This window comes from Chenopodium album, chromosome 6, assembly GCF_948465745.1.
Source record: "Chenopodium album chromosome 6, dcCheAlbu1.1, whole genome shotgun sequence".
Lineage (NCBI taxonomy): Eukaryota > Viridiplantae > Streptophyta > Magnoliopsida > Caryophyllales > Amaranthaceae > Chenopodium > Chenopodium album.
Genome location: NC_137839.1, coordinates 4,793,374 through 4,819,236, shown reverse-complemented (window position 1 = coordinate 4,819,236; position 25,863 = coordinate 4,793,374). Strand labels below are relative to the sequence as shown.

General features: G+C 36.5%; 4 protein-coding genes across 5 annotated transcripts; 2 read left to right on the top strand and 2 right to left on the bottom strand.

Annotated features, from left to right (window-relative positions):
* Positions 1 to 259: 259 nt before the first annotated feature.
* LOC145635663 (nuclear pore complex protein NUP1-like) lies at positions 260 to 8,529 on the bottom strand. The gene is made up of 8 exons (XM_081686986.1): positions 8,222 to 8,529; positions 6,043 to 6,107; positions 5,297 to 5,457; positions 4,394 to 4,595; positions 3,162 to 3,470; positions 2,993 to 3,079; positions 1,988 to 2,599; positions 260 to 1,166 (listed from the first exon to the last, which is right to left on the bottom strand). The coding sequence occupies exons 1-8, from the start codon at positions 8,448 to 8,450 to the stop codon at positions 618 to 620; spliced, it is 2,214 nt and encodes a 737-aa protein (XP_081543112.1). The 5' UTR covers positions 8,451 to 8,529; the 3' UTR covers positions 260 to 617.
* A 1,053-nt stretch (positions 8,530 to 9,582) lies between these two features.
* LOC145636552 (uncharacterized) lies at positions 9,583 to 11,000 on the top strand. The gene has a single exon (XM_081688131.1). The coding sequence runs from the start codon at positions 9,583 to 9,585 to the stop codon at positions 10,651 to 10,653; it is 1,071 nt and encodes a 356-aa protein (XP_081544257.1). The 3' UTR covers positions 10,654 to 11,000.
* Positions 11,001 to 13,818: 2,818 nt separating this feature from the next.
* Positions 13,819 to 24,679, bottom strand: LOC145635661 (CRM-domain containing factor CFM2, chloroplastic-like). Of its 2 annotated transcripts, none has more exons than XM_081686983.1 (14): positions 23,942 to 24,679; positions 22,567 to 23,086; positions 21,828 to 21,958; positions 21,200 to 21,511; positions 20,968 to 21,124; positions 20,535 to 20,827; positions 20,229 to 20,288; positions 20,092 to 20,148; positions 18,944 to 19,177; positions 18,528 to 18,858; positions 17,782 to 17,912; positions 17,320 to 17,673; positions 16,762 to 16,838; positions 13,819 to 14,400 (listed from the first exon to the last, which is right to left on the bottom strand). In XM_081686983.1, the coding sequence occupies exons 1-12, from the start codon at positions 24,638 to 24,640 to the stop codon at positions 17,473 to 17,475; spliced, it is 3,126 nt and encodes a 1,041-aa protein (XP_081543109.1). In that variant the 5' UTR covers positions 24,641 to 24,679; the 3' UTR covers positions 13,819 to 14,400; positions 16,762 to 16,838; positions 17,320 to 17,472. The 2 variants fall into 2 exon arrangements, with proteins under 2 accessions (XP_081543109.1, XP_081543110.1); XM_081686984.1 differs by lacking the exon at positions 13,819 to 14,400 and adding an exon at positions 14,540 to 15,049.
* LOC145635662 (equilibrative nucleotide transporter 8-like) lies at positions 13,839 to 15,770 on the top strand. The gene is made up of 2 exons (XM_081686985.1): positions 13,839 to 14,346; positions 14,926 to 15,770. Exons 1-2 carry the CDS (start codon positions 13,839 to 13,841, stop codon positions 15,636 to 15,638), a joined length of 1,221 nt encoding a protein of 406 aa, XP_081543111.1. The 3' UTR covers positions 15,639 to 15,770.
* Positions 24,680 to 25,863: the final 1,184 nt, after the last annotated feature.

Here is a 25,863-nt window from a genome sequence, read left to right as displayed (position 1 = left end):
ACAAATGATTCTCCCGTTAGTACCATACACAATAGGCTTATTTTTACTCTTATCGTTCATTTAGAAAGCTCCAAACGAGAAAAATGGATTATCCAATTAAGACAAAATAGCCTTAGATGTACCTTATTCATGTATAGGCAGTATAATTATTGCATACTGGTAGTACATGGGTGCATTTTAGGGATTCTGGGAACAAACAGGGAAATTTTTTACGGCCATTCGGAAATGGAAACAGTACAAACTTGGACTTCCTCTTCAAAAGCCAAAGGTTGAAGAAATCCTTCCTTCTAAATCCTCTAATAAAAAGACGTGTTCTCGGTTATCGTATATACAAGATCCTTCTTCCTCCAACTCCTGACTCACATAAAGGAAAGGGCCTAGGAGTGGGAGCAAGAATTTTGAACTTCAGCTTTCATTAAACAGTAATGTATCTGGTCCAACTGATTCTCACATTGTTAATAAAAACGGGGACCAATAAACTGGAAATAGAAAAATAGAAGGAAAAAAAAAAAAGAGAAAATTTGAATAGGACATTGACGTATCAATAATCTACCAAAAGACGGGAGATAAATCGCGCTTAGTCAACAGATGTAGAGAAGAAACCAGTGAGTCACGTACTAACAGCACAAAGCATCAGAGGAGCCTATTGAACCAAAGTTTAGCCTACTTTTTCCTGACCCAAATTTGAACTTTGGGATAACAGAATCATTAGGAGTAGGGGTAGCATCATCACCAGCGACTGCAAAGGATAACCTAGTCTTTCCTGACCCAAATTTGAACTTGGGAGCTGAAGCATCATCATTTGGGGTGAAGGCCTTAGTTTTAGATGAGAAGGAAACAACAGGTGGTGCAATAGTTATCTTGTTTGGAGAGTTAGCAGAAACCTTCGACTGTGGAGGCGAACTCGTCAAGAAAGATGGCATTATAGATGGTGTTGGAGGCTCTGGTTCAGCAGATGTGGTAGAAGATGTATTAAAAGGAAAGGTGAAACCAGAACCAGAAGAAAATGAGGTTCCCATACTAGACTTCTCAATAGCAATGGATTTTAACATTGGCTTTCTATGCGCATTTTGTGGTTCAGGTCTAGCTGAACTGTTTGTGATGGCTGCAGCTTTATTTGAGGCATCCGTAAGCAGAGATGTCTTTGGTAAATCATTACTGATTCCCTGCAAGATCAAACGGGTGAAATTAGGATATCAGGAAGACTGAAACAAAAAAATTGACTTTCGCTTCAATACCAACAACTCTATTCGTAAAAAACTTGATACAACTTCATTTGCTACAGCTCCAAAAATTAGACAAATTCATACTTCCTCTTATTAACATTGTAAAATTATAAAAAGTGGATATTAATAAAATATAATATATTTAAACGATTCAAATAAGATCCCACATGAATATACTTTATCGTATCTATAAACCACAAAAGCGAGTCAAAACGTGTTGTGTGAATAGTGTAAAAGTCAAACGGTGTCCACTAAAAAAAATGGAGGAAGTATAAGATAATACGGATCATGCACGTAAGTCACCAACCTGTATTGCACCATCACACAGCAAATAGTCTCCCCTCCCATATGTTTCATTTACTTTCTTTTTCATTTTTTAAGGGGGGGGGGGGGGGGGGGGGGGGGGGGGAGGGATGGCACAAAACAATTCATCACTAACAACAAATTTTACTGGGTCACCAGTGCACGTAATACAAAGGGGACTTGGCAAGATGACTTAGCAGATAGAAACTAAAGCATTCAACTGACTATTTTGTGCACGAGAATAGGAAAAAAAAAAAAAAAAAAAAAAAAAAAACCTACACGAGTCACACAGCAGGTCCTCAGTCATATTTAGTTTATTTACAGTGTTTATAGTTTATTTACAATCTACAAAACACAACTCACACTGAGGGAGCAGAAATTATTTTTGCAGTATTGAACATGGGGACGAGAAGACAATAACAAATAAACTTCAAATATTTTTTAAGAAAAATAAGTACCTGTTCTCCGCTCCTTTGAAAATCGAAAATTTTGAGACTACTACTGGCACCAATGGTAGAACTTCTTTTGTCGAGAGATGTTGTAGACCCAAAAATATCTTTTCCAGAACCAGTGACGGAATTAGTTCTTTCCTGCGGCAGAACATTGTTCAGTCCATTTGTCTGAGCATTCTTTTTTTTGTCAACCATTACCCCAGGGGTACTTGAAGAACTGATGTTTTGAGCAGGTGTAGGCAAAGCAGCAGCAGAAGAGTCCTTCCACGAGGTAGCTAACTTCAACTCCTCTGAATTTTGTTTAATAGTGACTGGTCTATCAATTTGTTCTAATATATGCCTTGCAACTCTACTACTGTGTGGATGAGCACTGTGAACCCCAGCCTCAGGGCTTTTTGCCTTGCTATTTACAGAATTGAAAATAGCGGTACTGGAACTGCCTGGCTCAAATATTTTCTTAGGTGTAAAATCCAAATTGGATTCTCTTGCCAAAGGACTTCTCTGTGCAGTTCTAAACAATGTAGATTCCCTTGAAGATGTAGCTGAAGTAAACTTATTGCGCATCCTACGAACAGGACCGCCAGATCCATATGTATCTTCTGTTTTATTGTTCATAGACTGCACCAAGAAATCAACTCAGAAATAAAAACCATATAAAATTATAAATGAAGCTAAGAAAAAATTGCAAGTTTTTCTACAGGTATTAAAGATCAAATAAAAAAAATACTTATGAGTCTTGGAGAGTCTAGACTAGCAGTAGCCCATGCGGCAATACAGAACACAGAGGCCGTTTGACATACAACCACAACTGAACATATCTGTATTGCTCCACAAAGTTGGATGAATAATAGATAATAAAAAATCTTTACAAAAAAAAATCCTAGCGACAATATTTTATGATGTACAGCCCTCCAAAATCTCAAACCAGCATCTTTACCTAGTTATCTAAAAGGCAGACAAATTGCATAGTATGACAATGTTGAAAACTAAATGATGAAAAAGTGATGCTACCTTCCCATAAACAGGAGTTGCAGTTGGTTGAAAGGGTGCAGGTGAAACACTTGGAAATCTCTCATTGTCACCACGCAATGGAGTCAGCTGATCCAGCAAGAAAACAGACTTTAACATTTTTATCAACCACAACAGATCATGTATAGTAGGGAAAATTGACCAGACAAACCTTGGACTTGGACTTTGAAAACACAGTCCTTGAATAAGGAGTTCTAGGAAAACTATGAAAGCCAGATCTGTTATTCTGGGTTTGTGGTGTTGAATAACTCAGCTGATTCTGTGTGACGGCACCAGGCCAGCATATTGGTGATTTATGCAAAGGAGAGGGCATAGCTGGCTTTGTTGAAAAATCACTAGAGAAGCCAGATTTCTCAGATTTTGGCACCAAACTTGTAGGCGTAAAGCCCATTTCAGAAGTTCTGGAGCCCATGTAAGCTCGAGCTATATCAACTGGTGAAGCACCAATTTCATCTTGCATCTGCAGAAGTTACAGAAATACCAAATTAACCAAAAACACAGAAACTAGTTTTTCAACTACTGTAAAGTGACAGCAGTCTAAACCTTTTGAAGTCAATAAGATGCCAACTTGATGACCTTTTGACAAAGATATCATTTGCCCATTGTAGCTGTGAGCTAATATGCCAACATATTCTGGCATGTCAGCAAAGATAAATTATAAAGCAAAATAATACAACATAAGACATCCCCAAAGAGAAAAGGGTACAAATTGCAATCCAAACATGCTTCAAGTATAGGATACAAAAGATTGCATTCCAATAATAGAAGGATAAAATTTTCCCAAGAACAACTTTTTCGTAAAAAAAATAATAAACAAATAAATCCTATAACTACAGTGAATTTAGAGGAATGCCTCATGCAGTCATGCATATGGAAAATAGTATAGCAGTTTTAATTTGGAAGATATAGGTAATGATTAATTATAAATCTCAACAATAAATGTTAACAATAGAAATTGAAAATCCCACAAAGCGACCCAGATACCTTCATGAGATAAGTGTCTAATGATAGCAGTGGATCATGTATACATTTACTCACATGAAGATAAAGTAAGGAAAAGTAGTCATAACACGGCATTGATTCAAGGAATAATTAATAGCATTCAATGTACATCAGAAGGAAAAAACATATTCAGTCTTATGCTTGTATATGTCATGTTGTTGATACTAAGTAACTAAATTTTTTAATATTCAAAGCTTATGCACTAGTCAAAAACTCAGAACCTCATGAAGATTTCAGACACATTGTGGTTAGCGTGGAGCATAATGTATATAAAGATAAACAGTTTCATTATCAGATCAAAGCTACGTATAGCCTTATAGGAGGCAGATTGTACATAAAATTAATGCTTGTACGAATCGGGAAGCAATGTGTTTCACTCACAGAAGGCCGTGAAAGAGAAGTTGAAGTTGCCAATTGAAATCTATTCATATCTTCGTCGTCGTCCAAATGTAATTTTAGCCTCCCACTAGAAGTTTCCGCCTTTTCAACTTCATTTTGTCCACTAATCTCAGGTGTATTTCTACCTTGCTCAGCATCAACTACTTTGGAATGTAGTATCTTCATCAAATGATCAAAGTCCTCCCTGCAAGTTAATACAAAACAATTAGGAATAGACAACTGATAACAGGGTAGAGTATAGTACGTGACAATCTCACAATAAATTGATGACACATGGGAAACTTACATGTTTAAGGTAATTTATTATTACCTGCACCCCAAAACGAACTTCACAAAAAAGAGAGAATTCCATTTTATACTAACTTTTCCCATTTCTCTTCTTATCCCATCAATCATGTTCTCAACCCCAATAAATAGGTCTAATCTCTGACACTACAAATAAAATGTTGCAAAGAGCCAAGGAGTATAATTCAACCTAGCAGCAAGCCCAGCAACTATACCTCTCCAAAGAAAAAAAAGAATATTCAAGAATACAGAGATTCGTGATACTAACATACAATTAATAACGGGAACAATTTTCAACCAGATGTTAATGGTGCAGAATACTGCATTACAAAAAGGAGCACTGAGCAACAAGAGGTATTCATATATTATGGTTAACTCATGAACCTTGCGGATTAAGAGACCACTATCCAGACATGAACAAAGAGATACTATCCAGACATGAACAAAGATAACTATTCAGACATGAGCCACATGTACCAAGAATCAAGCAATTAACATTGTGAATAAAGAGAACATTAACACTGCAGAGCATTATGTACCTCCAAATCCTTAAAAAAAAAAAAAAAAAAAAAAAAAAAAAAAAAAAAAAAAAAAACTTACTTAGAGAATGTCTTTCCTTTGATAATCTGCTCAATGTCAGGAACTCCACCACCTGAACAGCCTCCACTTTTATTTAGTCCATCTTCATTAGTAATATCAAGCTTTGATTTCCCTTTGACTTCACTGGGGCCAACCCCAACAATTGATTTGGGAACAGCATGCTGGAATGTATATTTGCAGACAACAGAGACAAAACACAGTTAAGCTCATATTAAGGAGGTAAGAAAACTCAAAACAATTTCACGTTTCAAGGCTCAACATATCACTAATTTATTATAAAAGGTTCATAATCTTCATATTTTGACAATACACATTAAGATTAATCTAAAAAGATCCCACATGAGTACATGACTACAATTTCGATGTGAATTGTGTAAACATTTGTAAGAGGTTTGGCCAAATCAGACTAACATGCACCAAAAATTTCTAAGCTTCACGCTTTCATTTCCAACATGGGGATGATGACTTGCAATAAGTGAAACATCACTGTAGCAGGTGTCCAAATTCCAAAAGGCCAAATAACTTACTCTTCTCTCCACCCACCCACACGGCCACACACAAAGAATAATATACAAGTTCATAGTACATTAGTCCATCCCAAAAAGTTAAGTTCTATATTAAAGTTCAGAAGATATAACGTGCAATCAGTCATAACCATGTGGCACAGACACATGTGACTTTCGATAGCAAAAGCCATATATGTATAAGAACAAATGCATAAGATTTACAAAAAAAACAAGTCTTACATTCACTAAACAATTCTCTTTGGAATCTTCAACTTCTTGTTCTTCCTCTGTTTGCACCTCATCAGCTACAGTTGGGGAAAAAAATCATTAGGAAAAATAATGGGATGTAAAAATACTTGAGAGCACAAGTCTAAAACAAAAATCAACATACAAAGTGAGATTTATACATGTAATAGAAAAGAAATATTTGAGAGAGAGAGGGAGAAAGGGAGTAAAGAGAAAGGTATAAATCCAGCACATTGATAAAGAATGCAACCAAAACTAACAGTATATGAAACACCACGTACCAAAGTTCACCTTTATCGTGAGCTATTGATTAAAAAAAATCCATGTTCTTATATTTCTTCTCCATTCTTTACTAACGAAGATCCCTTGATTAAAACTCTCACAATTGATTATCTGAAACCCTCTTAATCCAATGGCATCAGACCAGAAATAAACTCACAAGTTGTTTGATTACATGTTGATTCTCGGCCTCTCAATACAATGAAATTATATCATGGCCTTTTGTGACATGAAGGCAAACAAAAAAGGATATTCAGTAACAAAATTCTAACTTATTGAGCCATGAAAAGTTGTTCTGTAGCATATGATTTAGATCATAACTCATTTTTCATGCTTAAATAATCACCAATAGACTATAGAATATATACTTTGGCTATTAAAGACTCAAAACTGAAACGCTTGACGAACACACTCGACAATTTAAGGTGAAAAAGTGAGTCTTGATGGTCATTTGAAGACGTGTCTCTTTTTTTTTTTTTTTTTTTTCCTTTTATTCTTGAGTGAGAAGCAGCATAAAACAATCATCAATTGTTTTCATGGAGGAAGGGAGGTGGAGAAGAGAAGAAGAGGGAGGGCTGATGGAGGATAAGTAAAGTGTAAATTATTTTATTATTATTTTATAGAATAATGAGTTTCAAATTCTGTTTTATGAACCAAACTTCTAATCAAGGTATGGGGTTATATGTAGCTACCACTCATTCCAAACCCACGGGTTTAATACCTAACCCTACACCTGATTCCACTCATTCCATAGTTAAACCAAAAACCTCCTTGCACTACTTCGTGCCTTTTACAATTTTGGCAACTGCTTTCCTATCGAGAAGCACAACAACCACATCTACACCACCACCAATACGATGCTGAATTTAATAAAAACTAATAGGGTTGGGTATAGGGTATCATGTCAAATCAAAGAATCATTCTCTTGGCTATACTCAACTATAAGCACTGCTTAACCCAGCATCACTCTTACTCTGGAAAACATTTATTAAAACAATCCATTCAAAGGTACATACACACAATCACTGCCTCTTAGAATAAGCAGTCACTAACTCCTCCACCAACATGTACCAATGAAGAACTGACCAACTCGAAAACCCCAGTTCCCACACAATAAATCATCACCACTAATGTTACAACACAGCAAAGAATGGCACATAACATCTCACTTAGCTATGAAAAATGACGCAATTTCTAAGATCATTTCTTCAAAGCACCTCCAAAAAGTAGTCACCCTACCCATGTATAAATTTCAAAAAAAAAATAATAATAATAAAACTCAAATTGCAACCAAATAGCAAGTCATGTTCATGGTATATGCAAATTCGAAACCACACAACGAGTTCGATAGGACATGAATTACAAACCACTAGGATCATACTTACTCAACAATAAAAGTTCAGTAACAAGTAACAACCAGTGCGTTCAAACTATAAACCTATAGGCGGCTGGTGTCCAACACGAGTACCAGAGTCTGAGTAACATAGCCTAAGGCGGCATTACTATAGTAGCAGCTTAATCTTAAATTATGGAATTCAGTCAGCAATAACTCAATCATCCAACTAGCATTATAAATCAACCTCACTATTAATCTCATACACGCAAATCCACGTAAATAGATAATTAAAAGCTACCCTTTCATGGATTGCATAATTACTTCAAAACTAAATGAAAAAAGAAAAATAGGCCAAAAATCAAAGAACAACTATCAAAACTAAACACAGCAACATGATTGATACAATTTGCAACACGAACAACAAACCCTAGGTATAAACACCAACAAATTAACCTAAAATTATCATTAGAAAACAGAAATTGAAATCCTCAATAAAAACCCTAGGATATCAAACAAGGAAGATGAATTAATGGAGGAGAGAGAGAAAGTACTCAGTACCGGTTTCAATGGAGGAAGGAGCCGGAGAGAAGAGAGAAGGGAGGCCAGAGAAGAGGCGTTTAGCGGGGTCCACAAACCTCGAAATCCAACGGCCAGTACGAGGTGGTCGATCGTACGGCGTCGCCGGTGGTTTTCTCTCTCTTCGAAGCTTTCCGCCGCCGCCTCTCTCGCCTTCTCCGCCGTATAACTCCGGCGCCGTCGCAGAGGAAGGTTCGCCGGCGTCCGCCATTTGGGAATTTTATGAGAAGAGAGGAAGAGAGTTTTAGAGTGTGAGAATTTTGTTAGTCAAAATTAAATATTTGACTATTTTTTATAGGATAAATAAAATAGAAAAACAAGTTTATCTCATAGGAGTACTACGTATGAATTTTTTTTTTTTTTTTTTTAATTTTATTTTATGATATGTAAGTTCGAATTATAAACATGCATGCATAACACAAGGTAAAATTTAATCATATTTGTAAAATGTAAGTATCAAAATGTGAGATGAGATGAATTGAATGTTAATTTTGATGGTTAATCAGGACACATAAGGGATATACTCATATATATATATATATATATATATATATATATATATATATATATATATATGGTAAAGACTAGAAGTTATAGGACATTTATCAATTATGTAGTGGCATGGGGTCAAATTTAGATTGAGTTATTATGGGTTTATTTTGTCTTTGGGTCGAATTTGAATCAAATCAGATCCATTCAAGTTTGACATAAGCTCAAGTTAATATTTAATCAGTTCAGGTTTTTAGGTTGTATTAAGGTCTAGTTTAATTAGATTGAGTCATTTCTAGTTACATTCGAGTTCAAATCATCATGTCATTTTAAGGTGAGTTGAGATTTTAATCAAGATTTTGAGTCGAGTTTGAATAAAGTTGTCATTATTGACTAGTGCTTTATAGTTTATACTACGATATTCATATTTTTTTTCAACTTATAAAGTTTTATTTTAAGACAAGTCATATAATATTTCTTAGTGTTAATAGTCTTAATTCTTATGGAACTCTTTAAAAGTTTTTCTCCTAATTTCTACTCAGTCGCGCCAAATTCAGGCTCTTGTAAACTTTGACATTGCTTCTTAATTTTCATGCTCGTTTCTCGTAAAAAAAAAAAAAAAATGTTTTTCTCCTAATTAATAGTCCGCTAAAACTCTTAAAAGTAATTCTCATTATGCCTTAAGAATAGGAAGAAAAAAAAAATTGTGATGCTAATTTCCTCCTTAATTAACTCATCCTCCAATAACTCTCATTCCCACATTTTAACACTTGAAATTTCCTCATTCCTCCCCCCTAACACAATCCATAACATTTCTCCACCAAATATACCATACCACATCAAAAACCAAAAATATGTCAACCTCCCCCAACTCTCATCCCACCTCCCCTTCCTCCACCACATCCTCCCCAACACACCCTCCACCAATCTCCACCTCCACCACCACGACCGCCACACAAACCGCGGCTTCCACCTCTTCCCCAACTAAGGTGCAAGCCGCCCTCGACTCCTTAACCACAATCCTCCCTACCCCTCCCTCCTCCCTCACCTCCACCACCACCACTTCCCCTTCACCCCCCGCCTTCGTCCTCTTAACTTCCCCCGAAATCACCTCCCAAATCTCCTCCTTACTCCGCCACCCTTCCTCAGGGTCCGGCGATAACCACCTTTGTCGTTGGCTCTACGACACATTCCACTCCTCCGACCCTTCCCTCCAACTCATTGTCCTACGCTTTGTCCCTCTTATATCCGGCCTTTACCTCACCCGCATCACTCGTCGTCCACGCCAACCCTTAGCCGGTTTCGAGGCCATCCTCCTAGCCCTTTACGCACACGAAACCACCACTCGAAACAACCACCCCATCACCGTAACCATCCCTGACCTCTCCCACCCTAGCATCTACCACGAAAGCTCCTCCCCTCAACGTAACAACTCCACTGACCTCAACATTGCCGTCATCTCCTCCTCCCTCGAACCCCACGGCACCATACGATCCACTCGTCGAGCGAGGATCGTAGGTGTCGCCCTAGAGTTATTTTTTGGCAAGATTTGTGTCATGCCTACCGAGTCTAAGCTCGATTTTTGCGAGTTCTTATACCATTGGGCCGGATCACTTAACAACAACGACAACGACGACAACGACAACAACGACGGGCAAGGGAGGATATTACTACCGTGGGAGTTGTTAGGGCCGTATCTTAGAATACTAGGACATTGTTTGTTAGGAAAACAAAAGGAAGAAGAGTTATTGTTACGTGAAAAAGGATATAGGGCATGTAAAAGCTTATATAATAGGGTTATGCATGATGTTAATCCTAAAGCAATTTTGGCTGTTGGTAGTTTGTTAAGACTTGTTAATATGGAGAAAGAGTTAGATGGGGTTGATTATACTGAGATTCATAGCACTAGGGTTATTTCCATTTAATTTATTTTTTTTCTATTAATTTGTAGATTTATATTTTTTATGATGTTTAATTTTGGTTTTTGAATTAATATTTAAAATGATTCATTATCTTTATTGTGATTGTTGTGGAACAGATTGGAGGAAAACTCTACCATTTTATTTAGTCTGCTAACATATGTACTTCATATCTACATAACAACACTTTCTAATATTATTTAAATCAAACTTTTACTAGTGTAACATTTACATTGACATCTAATAAGAATTTAAAGTACATACTCTTCTCTCGCTCTCTCTTTTTTAAATGACAATGTCACACATGATATATGATACGAAGTACACTTTACATTGGTGGAGTCATGTATATACAAAAGAGGCCGCAAATGACAATGTTACATGATACTTGACAAATGAATTGCAGGTAAATTATTCAAATCCCAAAGACACCATTATCATGCACAAATGGTATCTCTAATCTCTAATAGCCATTTTCCATCTATATATTCAACCTTTGTACGAGATAATCAATTATGAGTATTATTATTAAGAGCAGCAAAAGCCTATTTGTAAGGAGATAAACTCTCTTTAAGATAACTTTGTGGTACCTTGACATGACCTTGATCAAATATTCCCACTTCATGTGATTTCTAAAGTAATAGTAGTTCAAAAAATTGTTATAAAAGGCCATGATTAAAGGAAGAACATAGGTCATTTTAAAGTTATTTTCAAACCCGATCAATTTATAATTATACTAGTTTTGTGCCCCGTGCGATGCCCCCGTTGTTTATTGAATTATAAAATAAATTTTTAATCTTTATACGATTTGCTAGATTATGAAGTATATTATTTTAACCGATTAGTACATATTATAAATGTATGTTTTACGCTTTGAACTATTTCCTTTGCCCAAAAAATATTATGATACAAAAACTAATTTATTAATTTTTAAGAATTATAATCTAATAATTTTTTTAATAAAATTATAATTGAATTTGTACATTTGAAATAGGATATTTTAGATTTTAACACCACACAAAAACCCGAAAATGGTTTTTAACACCTCCAAAAAAAAAAATTTGATTTTAACACCACACAAACTAACAAAAAATTGGTATTACCACCACTTAACGGATTCCTAAACGGAATCAGTTAAGTGCCACGTGTCGCTTTCTTATTGGCCAAAAAAAAATAAAAAAATTAAAAAAAAATCAAAAGACCTAAAACTACCCAGCCACCCCAGCCCCGCCGCCGCGCCACCACCACCTAACCACCCACCCACCCCTGCCCTCCCAAAAACCACCACCAGCGACGCCTTCGCTCACCCAACCTAGCTGAAACCTCCCCCTCCCTTTCCCGCAACCGCTTCGCCCCCAAAAACCACCTAACCCAAAACCCTCCTACCCTAATACGGTCACGATTCCGGCCAAAAATGGTCGAAATCGGCCGATTAAGGCAACTCAACCCCAAAATCGGCCGATTTCGTCCAATTATGGCCGGAATCGCGACCGCATTGGGGAAGGAGATTTTGGATTTGGTCGTTTTTGGGGGCGAAGCGGTTGCGGGAAAGGAAGGGGGAGGGTTCATCTGGGTTGGGGGTGTGAAGGCGTCGCGGCCGGTGGTGGTTTGGGGGAGGGAAGGAGTAGGTTTGTGGTTGGCGGTGGTTGCGCGGTGGTGGGGCTGGGGTAGTTTTAGGGTTTTTTATTTATTTTTTATTTTTTTAAATTTTTTTTAAACAACTAAAATGGTGACACGTGTCACTGAGGACCCCACTTAACGGAAATTTTGGACGGAATCCGTTAAGTGGTGGTAATACCAATTGTTTTGTTAGTTTGTGTGGTGTTAAAATCAATTTTTTTTTTTTGGAGGTGTTAAAAACCATATTGGTATTTTATCGAAAATAAAACTAATTTTATCCTAAAATTATATCCAAATAGAATTCTAAATTAACTTTTTTAATTTTATGAGGTCTATTTAAATCTATCCAACGTGGCGCGACACTTGGCAAAAAGTTAGAACGCCAAATGTCGCAACCTCGTGACCTGACTAAAAGTTTAGCTTTATATATTAGTTATATGATATGATATGATGATATGATTTATTTTTCGGTTCTAACGAGTCACAAGGCTATTATAAATTTAATTAAATAGAAGACCTATTGGAATATTTAAATTTGTTACATACAAAGTATCACACAATATAGGTAGTCGGTCTTATTAAGAATATTAATTAAAAATAAATAAATGCGAAAGATATAAACTTGTGACACATCGTACAACATAGTTAATCGATCATTCGATCTTATCAAAACATATCAAAATGACTACGGAGAGAATAAAAGTGCTGAATAATTGTAGACAAAGTACAAAAAATTCTTGGTGTGAATGTGAACTTGTGAATTTGGACCAAAATGTTCTCATGGTCATCTATAACTTTGTACCATATTAGTCAGGAATATCGCAAGCAAGAGTATTTCTAATATCGCCCATTCAATGGCTGACCCCACTTAAGGAAAAAAAATAAAGGCATTGAACCATAGTTCATACTCCACAACAATATATCATAGGTCCATAGGCATAAGCCTATAACGAATTTCTCAAAATCCATCAATCAATTCTTAGAATTGAAATCACTAGAGCTGTCGACCAGCTATATTGGCCAGCCAACTTGGCGAATATTTGCTACTCTGTACTTTCTTACAAACTAACTTAAAGGCGTCAGTATAGATGTCAATTATCTTAGTTGATTAAAGTTTTGGGAATGATACCTAAGACCTGACATCAAATTCTATCTGCATCATTGTCCTTGTGGCTGTCTCTATCTCGTATATACTACTTCTAACTATATATGTTTAGTTGGCCTCCTTATGTATAATACCGAAATTTTAAGTACTGAGAAATTAATTTTTAGTTATTACGCTAGCGTGACGCATAGCTTAGATAACACATATACTTGTAACTCACAACGATATCTTATGTTTGTCTACCATCAGTTTAGTCATTATAATTATGGTGTCAATTTTCCATTTTGTGCTTTATGCCAATACTCGTGTCCAATCCCTGTCCAACCTAAGACCTAGCAGTATCAAATATCATTCCATTTATATGCATGATATATACTAAACTGCTCATAAGTTCATAACTTTCACCTTCAAGCTAAGTCAAGAAAGTGAACATAAACAGCTCAGAGTAGAAAAGAGAGAAAAACAAATGGAAGCTATGAAAATTGCTGAAGTAGTGCAGACAAGTGAGCCTGTAAAGGACACATACAAAATAGCATACATTCTACATTTCTTCCTAGGAGCCGGCAATCTTCTTCCATGGAACACGTTCATCACAGCCATTGATTACTTCGCGTATCTATACCCAACAAAGCATGTCGAAAGAGTCTTCTCAGTGGCTTACATGACTTCCTCACTAATTGTCTTGTTACTGATGATAAAGGGCCAAGGAAGCACCATGAGAAGCAAAGTTAGCTTTAGACTAAAAATGAATTTTGGCTTCTCCATGTTTGTTCTGTCTTTAATGGTAACTCCAACAATCGATTGGGCTGAAGGGTCGTCATCCTGGAAGTCTGATGGGAGCTTCCTCGCAACTGTGGCATCTGTGGTGGTGTGTGGTTTAGCTGATGGATTGATTGGAGGAAGCTTGATAGGTTCTGCAGGAAAGTTGCCCAAGGAGTATATGCAGGCAGTTTTTGCTGGAACTGCTTCCTCAGGTTATTTTACATTCCAACTCTTTTCTTTAGAATAATGTAAATTTTTATTTGGCCCTGTACAATGTAAATCTAGAAACTCTGAAAATGGAAAATACAGGAAAAAGGTGCAAAATTAAAAGTAATACACAGTAATCAACAGAATCTGTTCTCATAGACTGCCTGCTTCCAAGAGTGGAAACAGGGTTAGCTGGCCAAATTTAGCTTACTCGTAAGTGGTAACTAGTGAATATACCACATACGCGAGTGGAGAGGGGTTTCTATCAATATACACAAGCCTAACCTGAACAATTAGTGAGCAAAGTTGCTCAACATCATCACCATGTGTCTAAGTCAAAGTGTCTAGACCCGAATATCTAGTATGCTGGATTGCTGGAGTACTCTTAAAAAAAAACGCAAAGTGCAAATTAGTTCTAATTCTGGTTAAAGAATTGGAAGTAAACTAAAGTATACACAATTACTAGTTACACAAATAATTAAAGGACCTAAGAACCCTCAAAGCTCGAAAAGAAACAAGTAAAATAATGTGACAGTAGTTATATGTATAATGAAACTTATAATACATCATGTATGTATGTGCAGGGGTCCTAGTTTCTGTTTTGAGGGTCATAACAAAGGCATCGCTCCCTGAGAATCCAAGAGGTTTACAAACAAGTGCGCATTTCTACTTCATCGTGAGCGCCATCATCGTGGTGGTCTGCACAATCTGCAGCAACCTGCTGTTCAGACTCCCAGTAATGCAACAGCATTGCAACAAGCAACTATCTCAACAACACAATCACGATCCTACAACTTATAGGCCTAAACTTTCTGACATTGCCAAGAAAATCCTACATCCCGCAATAGGAATCCTATCAATTTATGTTGTTACTCTATCAATTTTCCCTGGATTCATTTCAGATGATAATCATAAATCTGAGCTGCTTAAAGACTGGTACCCAATTTTGGTTATCATGGTCTACAATTTTTCAGACTTAGCCGGAAAAACCCTTACTGCTTTGTTGATTCCAAGCAACATAACTAGAGTGACATGGGCATGCTTGGCAAGAGTCGTGTTTTACCCTGCTTTCAGAGCAAATCTTCATGGACCTAAGTGGCTTAAGAGTGAAGTTTTTACAGTGTTGCTGACATTTTTGCTTGGTATAAGTAATGGCTATCTAACAAGTACCCTTATGATTCTAACTCCGAAATCCGTGAGCTCGTTGGAGGCAGAAACTGCTGCTGTTGTCATGGCCATGGCTCTTGGTGTTGGCTTGGTTGTAGGCTCAATTCTAGGTTGGCTCTGGATCATATGATAGATGATCTGTTGTTGTATTGGCCCTAGATCATATTATAATCTATAATATGTATCAGGTTTTTCGTACCAAATTATGCATGTCTTGTCTTACATTGTAGTAGAAATGAAGTTTTATCAGCTTGTTACATTATCTTTATTCTCATTGTAGTATAATTCATCAATTAGTAAGATTTACTATCTCTATTTTTTTTTAACTCACTTTTATTTAATTTCATAGCTAGCAAACTCCCTTTATAATCTTACGCTATACTATTTACACATTTTCATGAAAATCCATAACTTTATGAACTTGTAACACAGTATGCAAATTAGGGAAATGAAAAACAAATAAGAAAAACTACTGCTCCATTCAATCCATTCTGCATTTACAAACATAATACATAAACATGCCTATAATAGGCTCTAAAGATATTGATAGTAGCTAAAAACCATATAATTAGATATTGCTAGATTCACTTCCTCGCTAAGAGGGGAGGAATTTAATTTGAAGCATGTCAATATGTCATTTACTTTTTCTGTTTTAAAATAAATGCATTACTTTTACTTTTTAAATATTAATAATTACCAAACAACTATTGTTATGTGAAATGTTTTACATGAATATACGAGTACTGTACAAAATAAGGAATACTTCAAAACACTTGGGAAGAGGGATATAATGGTCTTCCCACAAGCACTATACCATTTCCAAGTAAAATGTTGGAATAGCTCCTGCTGTGGCATTCATTACTTAAAACAGCCCAAACCCTGGAATCCAACTTGTTGATCTCTGTTCCTAAACAACTCCCCCCCCCCCCCCCCCCCCCTCTTGTCGAGGCTACTCTTTGTTGGATCCTTCACAAGCTCAGAGGCTCAAAAGTCAAAACCATCTTTGGAGGCACCCAAAAATCCGGTTTATATGTGCTTCTACACTCTACCCTTTAGCGATATCCTTTTGCCACTCTTATTTTTGTGTTGGGCCGATCACTTGATCAGATCATGAGCCATCTTAAAATTTTAACCCCAACTGACATTACAGGGGATTCTTATCTCACACAATAGCAAGTGGAAAGATCAAGCAGCAAGGGAGAATAAGGTTAAACCTACATAACATAACTGCAGAAAGTATGTCGAAAGCATACCAGAGCTTGCTTGTCCATGCTGGAGTGAGATGCTGGAAAAGCAAAGATCTCTACTCTTACGCACCAGTCCAGTGTAACTGCATTAGTGGATTTTGTTACCCAATGACACATTTGCAATTTCAGTTGTAAAGAACTTTAAACTTAAAAAAATCTTGTACCCAAACTGCATAGCTAATCGCCTAATCATGTAGATTTCAAATTGGTCGTACAGCAGAGGAAACAACTTAGCAGTATTTTGACACACATTTCAAGTAGTCATATGAAACATCTTTGATCAGAGGATATAGAGATTAGGAGATGTAGTTTCCCTGTTATCCTCGTACATACTATCTGGATTATATTTCTTCACACAACGTACACAAGCATTTTTTAAGATTGACCTGATAGTTTCCATTAACTCATTATGCACCATGTAAATGACATCCCAACTAAGTAAATTTACTAGTATCCATTTATTCTATAGACACGAACAATTTATTCCAGAATCAGGATAGTCCAAAATGGTCAAGTAGGGTGGTAGTTTATCACTGTTACCTCATATGGATGAAAAATACTTACTTTCTCCACAAGATCTTGCATGAAATTTCTTGGCCAGTAATGTCTAAGAGGCACGTCAAATGAGTCCTGAAATTTGGGGTGATTGACACAGCCAGTCCAGATTTTCCCATAAAATTAGATCAAAGCATCAAACCCAAGCTTAAGCTCTATCTCTTATGTTTCGTCACTTGAGAATCCACATTCAAGTCTCATTGCAGCCAAAAGCTCTGGAGAGACAGCTAATGAAGGTATATCAGCTTGTCTATCATGATCCCTATTATTAGAAGCATGGCCAGTTTCCACTCCAGCACCCCAACCTCTGTAAAGTATGATTTTGCTTGGCTCTTGGGATACCAAAACTCCACCTGTTTCTTGCTGCAACAAGTTAAATGAAAAAACAGGCTCGAATTAAACAAGAGCAATGGTCAGATAAAAATTTAAAATAAATAGAAAAATCAAACTTCAGTGAACAACTGCACAAACCTCCAATTTGAAAATCACCTCCTGAACTGATGTCCCTTTAGCTCTCCCCTTGACATTGACAATAGCTAGAGGATATTTCTTAAAGTGGTCTTTGATTGCTTTCGCAACACCAGTAACAACATTGCTCTTGCCTGCAAGATAATAACCACAAACAATTTTTGTCAAAAGTTTGGAAGAAAAAAAATTCAAATTGGTGAAGTGGTGAACAGGATATTGTTATAATATTATTCAAGAAAGATGTAGAATGAGAGATGAGTGCTATCAACCAAAGAACACATGATGACATCCTTAAATGAGCTTCATTTCTTGAAAAGGTGACACCCCATCCCCATCCCTCCCTACCCAGGTGTGTTTGTGCCATATTTTGAATTTATATAAATAATGAATGCTTAATGATGGTTGACGTAATACATATATCACAATACAAGAGACAGAACCTCAAACTACAAGCCAAAACTTTTCATACCTACCTATCTGATGAACCACATTTAACAATAAGTAGCTGCACACATTCCTAACATGAGTACATGACACATTCACAGATATAACATATAATTAAAGATCAATGAATCTGAACTAATGATAACCACACAAGACTTCTATCCATTCAAATTAGGTTGGAAATTGAAAGTAACAATATGACTCAATCATGATCTAACATTGGTAAGCACAAGATTCCTTTCTAATACTATAACTCCATGCAGGGCAAGAAATGGAACTATAACAATTGGTACAATTCATCTCACCAACAGCTAGAACTGGACGCCTCCTCGTCTGGAGGGCTTGTTTTCTGAGAAGAAGCCTCTCTTTATTCGTAAGCGGTCTAGTTTTAGCTGGTATTGCCTGAGAATTGCTCTCCGCAGCCTTTTGAAGTGATGGAGAAATTGTCACTTTGTTTACTGATTCGTGAGATGGCTCTAATATCTCATTCTTAGCAATATGATGCTCAATATTGTTTTCTGACACTGATGTAATAGTGGGTTTAGACTCACTGCTGATTGAATGAAACATCACTTCATTGCATGAAGAATTGCCAGAATCACTAGCTGCAACATGAATCATCTCTGAAGAGTTTTTCTGATTTACCAATAAGATGAATAATCATTCAGCACTATTGTATTACTATCAAAGCCTAGTTCAAAGATTAACAATCAAACTCTACCTTAAGATCATCATCACAAAAAGAGACTTCTGCATTGGCCTGTTCCTTTCTCACGGAGTTTGAATTGGTGATTGGATAAACTGAGCCAACTGAAAACTTGTCTGCACCATCATCGGTTTTATCATATAGTGAGGGGAATTTAATCAGCTTCTCCACCTGAACAGGAGTATTATCCTCTTGAGATTCCTTTTTGTTTACTGAAATGATAGAATTTCTCTCTCCCTTTTCCGGCTCCTTCAGTAAAGAAAGCATAATAGAGCAGGATTAGAGACCACAAGTAATGAAGCATCCACTACGAGCAGCCAAAAACCATCTTTGGTGAATAAAAAAAAGGTTGAAAACCACCTATCCTAGTTATTACAGCGCTTAGGAAGCAAGAGTAAAAACCTCAGTAACTTAAACTTGGCAAGGAAAATCAGAGATATCAATAATTCAGGTTTTAATGTATGTGAGGATTTATGGGGTATAGTCGTAGCTTGCTTCAAATGCAGACATCCATACTAATTATCCCCGCCTTTGACAACCAGTAGATCAAGTCTTGCACATTCATGCTCACAGCCTCACACAAGAGACAAAGGAGGGAGGGGCAAATGATGCAGAAGAAAGCATTAAAAAAACTATATATCTTCCAGTGATTTGAAAATGTTGTCAGCCAAGGGAGCAGCATACCGTAGTTAGCAAGCCATTACTTGGGAATTGGGATTGTAGAACAAAAACTGAAGTCCGGGAATATATTTATATAAATATATGACGTATGTAACATTTTAAAGATATGGCAAGCAAATAAGGTTTCTAAGTTTTGAAGAAGAGTTGGCCTTTTTATTTATAAAATGCTGACTTATTACCCCCTTCTTTCATCCAGAGTCAGAACATATCACATTTCTTATGTACTACATATATGATTTCCCCTTTTTTTCTAAGAAAAGTTGTCTTTCCTACCCAAGCATATTTAAGGCTTGAGGAGATACAGGGAGTTGAGCACTAGAACCAATATTATCATACTTGAATATTGAATAACATCATCACCAACAAAGTAAATGATATAAGACCTCACTCTTCATTATATAAAAAGTCATTATATAAAAACACCATGAGGCTGGCATTAATCACAACGAAAAAATGAAATTCAACAAATCATGTCTACTCACCAGTTCAGTTTTCACCTGTTCACCTGCTTGGTAATCCAAAGCCTCCTTATCTTCAACCTGATGAGCACACAACTGAATTTTTATGATCATGCCATATGTATGCTAGTGCACAACATAGAAAAGTATGAGAAACTCACCAATTTGAGTTTCAATCTGTCAATGTCTTTAGCTAGCTTCAATACGTTGAGTTTCAAGGACTGCATTATGATTGCAAGTTATCAGTATAACATAATTTCGCATGAACATAGAAGCAATAGAACAGGTCCTCAACTACCAAAACATATATATTTAAACTGAATAGCATATAAACTCATGTTTTACATCAATCAAGGGAACAATCATCACTCAACAAGAACCAAAACAAAGATTCCAAGTCACATGCCCAACTGAACCAAATCTAACCCCTGACTTCATTCAAGATAGGAAGAGAAATTCATTTTTACCTCACGACGTTGGGCTTCTATTGAACGTTTCAACGCTTCTTTCTTGTTCAGAAGTGTCTGAGGTCTCAAACTAGCTGGGCGTTGGTAGTTCTTACCACGGTATACAATGATTGCATGACCTTTTCTGGCTCTCTCAACAGCCACTAATACTCCACCACTTTCTGCCTCTAGTATACGTGCTATGTTGTTTATTTCTTCAATGTCGGTTCCTCCACATATTATCTTTACAAGTTCTCTGTACTTCCAGTGCAGATGCATGTTCTCAATTGTGCCATCAAAAACACCACGTCTACCTGAAAAAAAGAAAAACAGAAGAGAACCATAAAAACAACATCCAACTATCCAAGTGGTTAGGCCTTCCAATTTATATGACCTGTACTTTTGATTAGCTGGTTTCTATTAATAACGTTTATTCATAAGCCATTACTCTCACCCAGCAACAAAAAAGGCTTCATCCTCAAGCCAACTCTCCTGAGCATGTATCTCTCTTCCTCCGTGATTCCCTCTTTATCCACCTCTACTTGTTGAGAATTTTCAGCCTGCTCCAGATCAGAAAGAAGCTTCTCTGCCTTTGCTTTCTCTTCTAGAGCCTGTAACAACAAAATCCCAGAGCAGCTAAGAAAGCGAACCTCAAGTGAAAACTTTCCATCTTTTTGAATGCTTACCGTGGACAGCTTCCTGCTAGTTTTTGAAATGGTTGTTTGAATAGACATTTTTTTTTGCTCCTGAAGCTCAATTCTAATTTCTTGGTCCTTGCTTGTCTCACTTACAGAGGCAGCAGTATGCTCTTCAGTATCCAATTCAATGTTCTCGGTATTTTTAGTTAAAGAACCATTAACCACCTGTCCGTCTCCTTGCATTCTATTTCTCCGCCTCTGTTCAATTGCTGAAGAAACTGCTGATGGAAGGAAATCTTTTCCCCGGTAGAACACTATGTACTCCTTATCCCGGGACAACAGGACACCACCAGTCAAGCGCTGCAAAATTGATTACCAAGATAAATTAAAACTCAAGGACGATAAGCTCAGCTATATAAATTAGTACACAAGGTAAGTAAAAGGCAAATCCAAACAGTTGCCAGTTGCTTCCAAGGCACCCCATAGAATGGGATACAGGTATACAGCCATATATCCAAGATTTTAAAATTGGTCATAATTGCATCAGTTGTTTGATAAATGCATCAGTTTATATCAAAAAAAGTTACATTCTAACTCTTCCACTTTTGATAATTGGCTCATGATTGCATAATGTTTTTATGATTTTTAACATGAAAGTGATGTTACCATCACTAACCTTTAACTCTTCGGCCATAAGCTCACTATTAGTGTTCTGAACTCCTCTTTTTACAGCAACCTTGGCAATCTCACATTTCTCCCACAGTTTAAGAATTGCAGCAGCTAATCCCTGGAGGTTCCTGTTTCTCCCTAAAAGAAGAATTAACAACTTAGCATTAGCATCACAAGAGTTGGCTATTAAAGAAATAATTTGAAGAAGACTTAAAGGTCCATAAATTACTTGGAAAAAAAAAAAAAAAAAAAAAAAAAAAAAAAAAAAAACATGAAATACTCCAATCTACAATATTTGGAAGGTTGTAATGAATCATAGAGAAATTTGGATATTGGCCCACAGGGACATAGGAAACAGTAACCAAAAAATTACAAATGTTTTAAATGTAGGCAAAAACATGATCATAAAACCCATAACAATAAACATAATTGAGCAAAACATCAATTATTCTTTTAAGGCATAAGTATTGTCAAACAACTAGCTACAATTTATATCTTTATAAGATTAAAAAATATCATGAAGAATGTTTTATAAGACACTACCACAAATTACCTGTAGTGGTCTGAGATGAATTAAAAGGCATGTCCAAAATGTGTTGATATACTATGCCTCCTTAAGGTGTACGTGTTACTTAGGTGGGTTGCCACTTTCTTCAAGCATTTATGCATATATTTTGCAGAAGCAAGCATACAAATTCAGAAAGCAGGACAAGGGAAAGTCAAGGGGAGGAAATTATTAATCTCACCTAAAGCAAAATGGCAAGGAAGTGGTCGTCCCAGTCTCTTGAGTATCGTCATCTCATCATTAGTTAATTGAGGCTTCACTCCATATGGAAGAAGGCGAAAGGGTCTCTTGTACCCAGGAACAACAGCTGGAAGAAGGTCTGCATCAATAGGCAACGGCTCATAACCCCACCAATCTGTAAATCGAGGACCCAATCCATCTAACAAACGATCAGCCTCCTCCACAAGTTGGCTTTCACCAGGCAAAAGGAATCGCACCCTGCCTGGACTGCCAACACCTGGTACCAAGGAAGACTCGCCCAGATTTCTTGTTGAACTTTGTCCAGTAAATCTCTCATCAAGCATCTCAGATGACGTCTCTTCTTCTCCGGCTTCCATCCCATCATCTACTTTAACTGCATTTTCAGAACTGTTATAGCCAGATACTTCATCCAGTGAGAAGTATGGATACTTGTAATTGACACCTCTATACAAAACAATTTTGCTTCCAGTCCTCCAAACAACTATGCCTCCAGTTTTTTTCTAGGGACATCAAATTAAGATAAAACAATCAGCAAACTTAATATGCAGGGATAAAAAATGAGGGGAGCGGATAAAGGGGAGGAGGGCAATTGATTAAAAACAACAAAAAAAAAACATACACCAAATTTAGGTTTCATGGGATTTACTGTACACAGCAACCTTTTTAACCCATATTCACATTATTTGATCTTACCACAAGTCCACAACTAAATATCACCCATATGTGCCGCCTTGGAGCATTCGTGTTTATCTAAATTAATCATCATCTAAGATTTGGTAGCTCAACAATGTCAAATCAGTAACCTATTGACAAGCGTCTTGATGTCCCCAAAATAGCAGCAATACCTCATAATCAAAAGGAACCCAGACTCCTTGTTCATAATTTCATTGCTCAGTTTTGCTACAAATAGCTACACCATCTTAGACAAACTAAAACCATACTTTGGATGCTACCCTCGTACTACTAAAAGCTTTCTATCTATTATTTCATTGATAGCCAATGAGAAAACAGCAGAAGAAATCCAGTAATAACGAAGTCACAGAATAGAACTTACATAGTTTCCTCAAATCAACCCCCTTTTTGTTAAATTTGCACTCATCTTAAACCAGCTTAAAACCATGTATATACTGTCCTCAACCTATAAATTTCGAAAACCGTGCTATTAATCTCACAAGCTACAATTTCATAATACTAACATTACTATGACTATCATAAGATTCATAACAACAATCCACCAAACAACCACCAAAATCACATTAAAATAAATCATAGTAATCCACATTATGCTAATATTGCAATTAAAATGCACAAAATTTAATCACATTAATCAATTAGTAACTTGATCATATCATTACCTCTAACAAATCATGGGTCCTCTTCATATTAAGCCTACATATATCCTCACAAACAATTTTAACCACCTCACTACTTCTCCACCTCTCATGAATTCCATTCAAAACCCCTTCTGTAATCCCTGCTTTCCCCAACTTCATCTTCTGCTTCATCCGAATCCCAATCGTCGTCAACCTCCGAATCTCCGACCGCGACAATGTCAGCTCCGCCAAGCTCGGCTCTTTCTCCTCCTCCCTCTTTTCTCTCTCCTCCTTTCTCTCCTTCGTAACCACCCTTTTCAACCCATTTATCTTAACAATGGCGCCCCCCGAACCCGGGTCCGGAACCGGGTTCTGGGGCGATGACCAACTAGAATCAAGAGTATGCCCAACTCGAAAATTAGGGATTTGGCGGGAATTAGGGATGAAAATTTTCCCAATTTCAGCATCATTCTGATCTTCTGGCAAATGGGTATCTCTTTTTCTTTCTTCCTCGAATCCTAGGGTTCGTAATTTCTCTGCAATTCGTTGAATTGCTGATTTTGGGAGGGGTTTTTCGTTGTTGCCGGCACTTGGTCGGAGCTGAGAAATTAGGGTTCTTCGAGGGTATTTGATGAATGGGTGTTTATTGGGGAAGCGAAGAGAGAGAAGGTGTTGGTGATGGTGGTGAAATGAGGTTTCAGAGGAGAGAGAAAAATGGTGGAAAGATAAGAGAAGTGACATTTTTGTTTGGAGGGAAGCTATTCTTCCTTAGGAAAGCGGGAAAGGATAACGGTGATTTTAAAGATCATCATTGAAGGCCCAATTTGCAAAGAGTGAGCATGGGTCAGGTAATACGAACTTTGGGTACCTGGATTTTCAAATCGGGTAGTTATTATGGTATCCCGTATCATTCAACACTGATTAACCATATTAGTGTATCATCTCAACTAAATCAATACGAGTAATGAGGTAATCATGTAATTGTAAAACAACTACAGTAGTCCTTTAGTCTAGCTCGTGCAACGCACAAGCTTGTGTTTTTTGGTCATATGTTATTTATACTATGTATTCAACAAATAAAGAGTTTGAAAAGGAGAGGAAGGGATGATTTGAGCTTAGATTATTTTTGTAAAAGAAATTAGGTTAGAGTTAAAATGAAATAAATAAAATTGAATACATGTAATGAATTACTACTTCTGATCTTTTTTTTTAAGTGTCATGTTAGAACTTACCACACATGTCGATGTAAAATTTTGACCGATAATATCTTTAATAATAGGAAAAATATAGTTTAATAATCTCAACTTTGCCCAATTTACTTTATATAATCCCAACTTTCGATTATTCTGCAATGATCCCAACTTTCATATGTGTTTTCTTTCTTCAATTAGTGACCATCACGTGGGAAAATTGTGAGAAAATTTGGGAAAGAAAAGGGTCATTAAGTGTCACGTGATGGTCACATGACTAAGTCAACGCCGGAGAATTTTGGTCAAACTCCTTCATAATTTGGCGTAAGGTAGTAAATTACAACATTTTTAAAAAATTAGGTAGTCAATTACAACATTTTTTTTAATCAGTAGTTTCTCGCAAATTTTGGACTATAATAGGTAGTTTTTCACAAAATTTCCTAAATCTAATTATATTTCTTTATTTTTATTTTTTTACAGTTGTTAATACTCCTATTACTCCTACTCAACTTTTAGGGTCTGTTATGTTTACCTAATTTTCATTTTATTTATAGGGGTGAAAGTAATTCGGATTAAAACCGAACCGAACCAAAAACCAAACTAAATTAGTAATTCAGTTTGATTTTTTTTTTTTCTAATTTGGATTGGATTGGTTTGGAAAAATTAAAATATATGGATTACGGATTGGATTCGGTTTAGGGTTTAAAAAAATCGAAATCCGAATTACAAACCGAATTTTGACTCGTTAATTTAAGCCCAATTTTCTTTCTAAAG